This window comes from Propithecus coquereli, unplaced genomic scaffold (assembly GCF_000956105.1).
Source record: "Propithecus coquereli isolate 6110/MARCELLA unplaced genomic scaffold, Pcoq_1.0 Scaffold34, whole genome shotgun sequence".
Taxonomy (NCBI): Eukaryota; Metazoa; Chordata; class Mammalia; order Primates; family Indriidae; genus Propithecus; species Propithecus coquereli.
In genome coordinates, this window is record NW_012149063.1 from 11,037,521 (window position 1) to 11,044,723 (window position 7,203).

The 7,203-nt window shown below is 41.7% G+C and overlaps 2 protein-coding genes across 4 annotated transcripts in view; one reads left to right on the plus strand and one right to left on the minus strand.

Annotated features, from left to right (window-relative positions):
- Window positions 1-3,179, minus strand: part of PRKRA (protein kinase, interferon-inducible double stranded RNA dependent activator) — a 24,404-nt gene extending 21,225 nt beyond the window's left edge. Inside the window, exons 1-2 of one of the 2 annotated variants that reach the window (XM_012650799.1) lie at window positions 2,913-3,179; window positions 2,218-2,387 (exon numbers count right to left, since the gene is read on the minus strand). In XM_012650799.1, the coding sequence (XP_012506253.1) occupies window positions 2,218-2,387; window positions 2,913-2,977 (235 nt within the window). In that variant the 5' untranslated portion in view covers window positions 2,978-3,179. Of the gene's footprint in view, window positions 1-2,217; window positions 2,388-2,539; window positions 2,601-2,912 lie in introns of those variants that run through there. The other variant, XM_012650800.1, reaches the window with a different exon arrangement.
- A 214-nt stretch (window positions 3,180-3,393) lies between these two features.
- DFNB59 (deafness, autosomal recessive 59) overlaps window positions 3,394-7,203 on the plus strand; it is a 7,933-nt gene continuing 4,123 nt past the window's right edge. The window contains exons 1-4 of one of the 2 annotated variants that reach the window (XM_012650726.1): window positions 3,394-3,716; window positions 5,061-5,293; window positions 6,016-6,211; window positions 6,757-6,898. In XM_012650726.1, coding sequence (XP_012506180.1) covers window positions 5,083-5,293; window positions 6,016-6,211; window positions 6,757-6,898 — 549 coding nt within the window. In that variant the 5' untranslated portion in view covers window positions 3,394-3,716; window positions 5,061-5,082. Of the gene's footprint in view, window positions 3,717-5,050; window positions 5,294-6,015; window positions 6,212-6,756; window positions 6,899-7,203 lie in introns of those variants that run through there. The other variant, XM_012650727.1, reaches the window with a different exon arrangement.

Below are 7,203 nucleotides of genomic sequence, written 5' to 3' on the forward strand. Positions count from 1 at the left end.
GGGGTCTCACTCTTGCTCAGGCTGGTTTTGAACTCCTGAGCTCAAACGATCCACCCACCTCGGCCTCCCAGAGTGCTAGGATTACAGGCGTGAGCCACTGCGCCCAGCTGTGTATATATTTTTAACTATTAAAAAATATATATGCCTTAAAGCTTCTTCCCAAATAAATCTGAATAATAAGGTCACATTTTTGACCATAATGACTTGTTTTACAGGTTCTGTTATAGTTTAGGGAAAAAAATTTTTAGAAAGGGAGAAAAACTTTCCATTGCCTGGGTGTGGGCCAGGTCACATGGATTGGGTGTGGGATGTTTCAGTGTTGCAGAACAGACCAGGAAGCTCACTGATAATTATCCTGAGCTGTGTGATCAAACTGACAAAAGAGAATATGGCATTTTTATTGAAAATAGACTGGTTAAACATCTTTAAAGATTTTTTTCAGTAAGTTAATCTGTTTATTATACCCATTGTTTTCTTATAGTTTTTGAATTAGATTTTTCACTTCTGTGAATTTAAAGGGAAACTCCATGGGGAGAACTTGGTGGGTTTATATAACTTGGCACATTATGTTGTTTATATAATACAAGCTAAATGATTGGTGATATATCAAATAATAGCAGTTTTGACTTTGTAAGTAAAATAATTTTAAAATGTTTTAGTGCAAATGTTTACCTAACAGATAGGTAAAGGATATAAATGGTTTGAGTTTGTTGAAGTTCTAATTCAGTAGCTTTCACTTAGCACAGACATTTGAAGTAAATTAAATTATAAACATTAAAAACATTGGGAAATAATGGATTAGGTGAACAAAAATTTTAAAAAAAGAGTCAAGAAGACAACCCCAATTTCTGCTGACCAACTGGGTGATTATGGTGCTTTTACAGAGAAAGGGAATGGAGGGGGAATGCGTTTGAGGGAAAAGATGGATTTGGTTTGGGACCGTGAAAGATGGAGGTGCCTTTGCATCACCCAAGCAAAGATGCCCTAGCAAGCACAGGCCGATCCACTGTTCTGTAACTGGCCTTGGGCTGGAAGACAGACACTTCAGAATTATTAGCCTTTAGATAGTATTTGAAGCCAAGAAGGCACACGAGCTTGCATGGGAAGACAGGGTAGTGTGAGAAAAGAGGGCAGAAGCAATGGTTGCCATAGGTTGTTAATCCCTGGTCTAAAACACATGGAGGGGTGGGGAAGGCTACTTTTTCTTGAATTCTCCCTGAATATTTAAAAGTAGACTAAAGTAGTAAGGCAATGTTGACCCTATGGTTTACATGAGGACCCTTCCAGCTAGCACCTACAATCCACCTGCCTCACATAAACAAAAAGGCTTCAAACTTGTCTTAAAGTGGCTTCAATGAAAATAAAGGACTCCAGATTTCCAGTGACACAAACAAATGATGCCTTCAGATTACCAGATGGTGGAAGTTCAGCCTTCCTACTAAATTTCTTTCTTGGCAGTCTTCCAAGTTAAATTTAGCATTCAATATTTTTTGTTTGCAATTAAATAGATACATAGGAAAAACAATGTCTACATTTACAGATGAGCAACTTAACTTATCTATTGATCAAGCTTACCGCCAGGAGTCTGAACTCTGAAACTTCATTGCTATGTGACCTTAGGCATGTTACTTATTATCTTTCTGAACCTATTTAAGTATAAAAAGGGGATACTATCTTATTGGAAATACCTGTTCAGTTTCAGAAACTAGAAGCTGCTATGCAATATAGTATATGGGAATCTTCTGCCCTTCCTCATTTTGCTTTGATACACCATCAAGTCTTGTACAACGGACCTAAATTGCCAAATGAGTCCATACAGAAAGGGGAGAAAGTCAGAAAATTCTGGGGTTGTGTCTCCTGGCATCTGCTACGATCTATGAAACTTGACAGTACCTACTGACACAGCTATGACTGCTCCGAAAACTTTTCCTGCTTCTAATTCTTAGAACCCTAAGAGGATACTAGGGTAGGAAAGACTTGCAGAATGCCTGGATAACTTTTTAGTTTCTGAGCTTCTTTGGTATCTGGGGAAGAGAAATTAGGGGGGGAATCAGATGAAGTTGGAAAGTCCTAATGACCTGAGATGAGAGGTCTCAGTTTCAGAGCCTGTTCCTCATAGCTGTCTCTGGCAAAAAGAGCACTTTTCCGAACTGAAAAACAACACCAAGTCTTGAATGCCAACCCGCATGGTCATCGGGGTTAACTGTGCATACAGACCTGTGCACGTTATGTCACCAACGGTTACTCTGAAGGTGAAAGTGGGCACATGTATTTGCACATCGGATCTTTCACATTCATAAACCGGGATGTTCTTGGTCTTCATGCCGTATTCGTGTAATACCTGAATCGGTGTTTTCCCTGGCTTAGCTGTTATCATCTTCCCCAAACTGCAAAAACCAGAAAAGGTGTGCTTTGCATGCTAAATCAGAGAGGAAAGCAGAAGCATACAGAGGCCAGTTTTGGCCGCCACCAGTAGTGACGGGGAAAGGCGCCACAGCTCCCTGGCGGCAGGGCCAGAGCTGGCAAGGCCCGGCCGCACCTGTCTCCCGGCCCCGCTGCGGCAATCACCCAACAGGGGCAAGCAGGGTGAGGGAGGTCTTCAGAGAGAGAACTTGAATGCGGGTAGGAGGATTCTCAGGGGAACAGGGCGGGCACCAGCGCTGCATCCCGTCAGGACCAAGCCCACGATCCCTTTTCCCGGCGCAGAGACCGCGCGCCAGACCTGACCACCCCGCGCGCCGCCGGGCCACTAGAGGGGCGGGGCCCGGCCGCAGACCCCAGCCCAGGCCGCCGAGGGCGGGGTCGAGCTCCCGCAGCTTTACCCAGAATGCCGCTGGAGAGCCGGCTTCCCCGCCCCCGCCTGTGCTGCCCACCGCTCACGGCCTTGCGGCCCCGACGGCCCGGGCGCTGACCTGAAGGTCCCGCTGTCCTCGCGCTCCAGCGGCGGGGCCTCTGCGCGATGCCTGCTCTGGGACATGGCGAGAAGGGACGGCTGGGCGGCAGAAGGAAAAGCGCTGCAGAGCAACGTCCTCGATTCCCCGGTCGGCTGGTCCCCGAGAGGAGCGCTCCTGCGCCGCCGCCTCCTTCGATTCCCCCTCTCGTCCCAGCTTGCGTCCCTCTCGCGAAGGGGACAGGCGGGGCGGGGGCGGGGCCTCGGTGTCTTAGCGCCGACCACGCCCCCTCGCAGCCCCCGCTTTGGGCCCTAGTCCTTGTCCAGCCCCGCCCCTCCCACTCCAGGCCCCGCCCCCTCCTCCAGCTCTGGCTTTTCCAGTCTCCTGCCCGTGCCCCCGCCTCCGGCTCCCAGGGCGTCCAGGCCGCCGGCCCCGCCGGCCCTTGCCAGCCCGCAGTAACGGGGCCTCAAGGCAGCCGTTCTTTGTCCTTAGAAGGAGGCCGTTTCTCGCCCCGAGAGAAGGTTTCTCCAGGGTGCGCCTAGGGTCTGGGAGGCCTGACGCTCAGCCTTTTGGTGGGGATGGAGGAATGGGGCTGGCACTTTAAGAAAAAGATTTCAAAATTCCGAATGCAAAATTGTCGGGGAGCCTCCCTGGGCCTGGCTCGGAAGCTGGGGAGCGCCGGTGTATCTGCTCCAGGGGCTGCGGCTGGCACTCCGGGTTCCCGAGCCCTGCTTTTAGGAGGACGCCGGGATGTCCAGAGACCCCTCCTCTCCCGCTGTGCGGGCTCCTTTGTCTTCTAGGCTTTCGTCACGAGTAGAACGCTGGGCCAGCGGATTCCAGCAGGGCACGTTAGATGTAAACTAAGGCTTTTCTGTGGACCAGATTCCAGTCAAACGCAGTTTCTGTAGACCTATGTTGTCGATTGTAATGGCATTTGCCTGGGATGCACCACCTTTGGTGGGGTCAGACTACGCATTACATGTCTTGTCGCCTCTTTCTGGGTTTGCTAGCCCCTTGGAGAATGCCTGCCTGTGTTTACTCGGTGTTCTGGAAGATTGCTTTGCACAATGCTACTCGCATGAAAGGACATTATTAAAAGTAATTTATTTTTTGTTTGCATGGGAGCCCTAGATACTTGAAAGCAAGTGAAAGATGTTCAGAATGTAATCAAATTATGTTTTTTAATTTGAGGCTTGAATTAAGCCTATTCGAGTTTCCTCTCCCTCTTTCTGTATACGTATGTATGTAGATTACGCTCCACCAGTGTAAGGTTTTAATGAATATCTTATTGGAAGGACTACGTAGTCGCTATTTCAAAACGTTGACGTCCACATATGGCAAAACAATATTTCAGCACTCAGATTTGGTTCTAAAATTTACTTTTAGCTACAAAATTACTTAAAAACAAGCCAAAACCTTACATAGCTCTTGTTAACTGGGATAAGGATGAAAAAGAGAAAAATGAAGCAGGACTCCATTTCAAAGAGATGTAGTCTATGTTCCCAGCTTCAGAGTAAGAAACTACTAGATGATAGTTTACACTTATTTATATGTAATATGGCTTTAATTTAGTATTTTATAAAGGTCTCTATATAATTGTTTCCCTCTGTTCTGTGAATTTATATTTAACACTTGGTTTTGTAAACAAGATGGAATGAATGAAATGCTTAATGAAATGTATACCATGAGGATTCAAAACTGCACTTTTCTGATGCCAGAATTCCAGTGGTGGACTTCTGAAGGAATTCCCTTTGGACTAGATCCATTGTAGGTGATACCCAGGACTAATGTTGGTGCCTTAATTGCATTGTTTCCCATAGGGCTATATGCCTCCTTTAAAATTGGCCCAGTGTCAGTGGCAAATCACTCTCAAATGTGACCTTCATCAAAGATTTTGGTCATATTTTAAAATTATTAGTTTTCTGTATACATTTTAGTGCTATAGCCTGCCATTCCAAATTAGACTTGCTTTTAGTATATCATTTTACACCGTTGATCTATAATTCATTAGCTGTGCACACAAGGGGAGACAGTGAATTGTACACTGCTAAACTACTTGGTGAAACCACGCTTTGTATTTTTAAGGTGTATAATTATATTTAAAATCAAGCAAAGCTTAATTTGTGCCTGATTTTCTTCTTTGAAAATGGATTTATCTGGGGGTTGCAGTTGATGTCGTTTTGATATTAATATGTTTGCTGCTGCCACCAAGAGCTTTGTCAAGCAAGTTGGAGATGGAGGGAGATTAGTTCCTGTTCCAAGCCTCAGTGAAGCTGACAAATATCAACCTTTAAGTCTGGTGGTAAAAAAGAAGCGATGCTTTCTGTTTCCTAGATATAAATTTACCTCAACACCTTTTACACTGAAAGATATTCTGCTAGGAGACAGAGAAATTGCTGCTGGTAAGTTTAAATGTTTGAGAGTGACTACTCATTCAGCTGTATTATTGGTAACCTAAACATAGGTTGTATATATATAGATATATATACACATACCATTTATATTAGTAATATGTATACATTGTCAATAATACCAACTATTATGATAGTAGTAATAGTAGGATTAACATTAAGATTACGATTAACAATGTCTAAAGTTTATATAGTATCGAATCTCTTATTGGTCAAATAATTTGCAAATCTATCAATTATTTTATAAATTAACCAAATCAACTTAGAATATGATATTTATTTATAAAATAGGATATTATTTGGGCAGCTTACCTATCTCACATGGTCAAATAAGACGAAAGTAATTTTTGTTTTATGATTCAGTTATAATTGGTACACAAATTGGTACTTGAAGGCTAGATTATGAAATAAATTAATATTTTGATAAGTTATTGCTTATAAACACTTGTTTTTCTTTAAACCACATAATGGGTCTTGATGCTTAAGACGTTTTGTTGGCTGCACAGAAAATTTGAGTTCATTTTAACAATTCTGGCTATTTCTTTTTGTTGTATGAGTAATTGAATTGCTATTTTTACTCTTGGTTTGAAATGTTGCATTTTTCTAACATTTGGGTACTCAAGTCTTCAATTGTAAATTAACGTGTTACTATATATAATCTGCGTAAATTGAATTCAAGACATTTAAAAAACACTAAGTTCCTTCTTGTAAAGGTATTTCATCTTATCAATTACTGAATTATGAAGATGAATCAGATGTTTCATTGTATGGAAGGCGAGGCAACCATATTGTAAATGATGTTGGGATTAACGTTGCTGGATCAGATTCCATTGCAGTAAAAGCTTCATTTGGTGTAGTAACCAAACATGAAGTGGAAATATCAACATTACTCAAAGAAATCACTACACGGTCAGTATAATAATCCTGATATACTTCAGTGTTTTCATTAAATATTTTAACTATATAAACTTCGTTACAAAGAATGCTTAAAACATTGAGGTTGTATTTTACTAGTGTAATTTGCTTGATATGTTTGAAATACTCAAATTAGTAGTATATTCAAACTTCGGATAAGTGTAGATATCCAAAATCATTTGGCTTAAAATTTTTAATTGTTGCACAAAATCACTTTGGCTCTGCACACATATGCTAAATTATTAGATTAAAATAATACAGGAATCTGTCTGCACAAATATACTAAATGTCTCCTCCAACAGACTCTCAACAGATAGAATAAGACATTCTATATGAGCATGTTTTAAGAAAATATTAATAGAAAGGAGAGGCAGATTATTGAATTTCTTTTGGGTGTGTTTTCTCATTTGTATTAGGCCCGCCTTGATTTACTTCTAGTTAAGGTGAATCATGAATGAATAACATATGAAAGCAAAAAATGTACCTGGTTATATATAATTAGATGTTAAAGTCTTGTGAATGTATCTTCTTTATTTTAGAAAAATTAACTTTGACCACAGCTTGATCCGTCAGTCAAGGAATAGCAGAAAGGCAGTATTGTGCGTGGTCATGGAAAGCATTCGAACCACACGGCAGTGCTCACTGTCTGTGCATGCTGGAATTCGTGGGGAAGCAATGCGGGTAAACCACACTTATTAGGCTTCTCTTAATAAAATGTTGCCATGGGAATTTTTAAAAAGTACTCAGTTTCTAATGAGACTTGTGTATTTTGTGAAATGTTGAGATGAAAGACCTGCAATTGTATAGGATTTTCCATAGTAATGTCTTTGTTTCAGAATATGAAAAAGATCCAAGAAAACTTGAATTCTAAACAGGTATAATATAATGCAAACACTAATCGTATTGAAATAATAAAAAATAATTAAAAAATAGGCTGGCGCGGTGGCTCACGCCTGTAATCCTAGCTCTCTGGGAGGCCGAGGCGG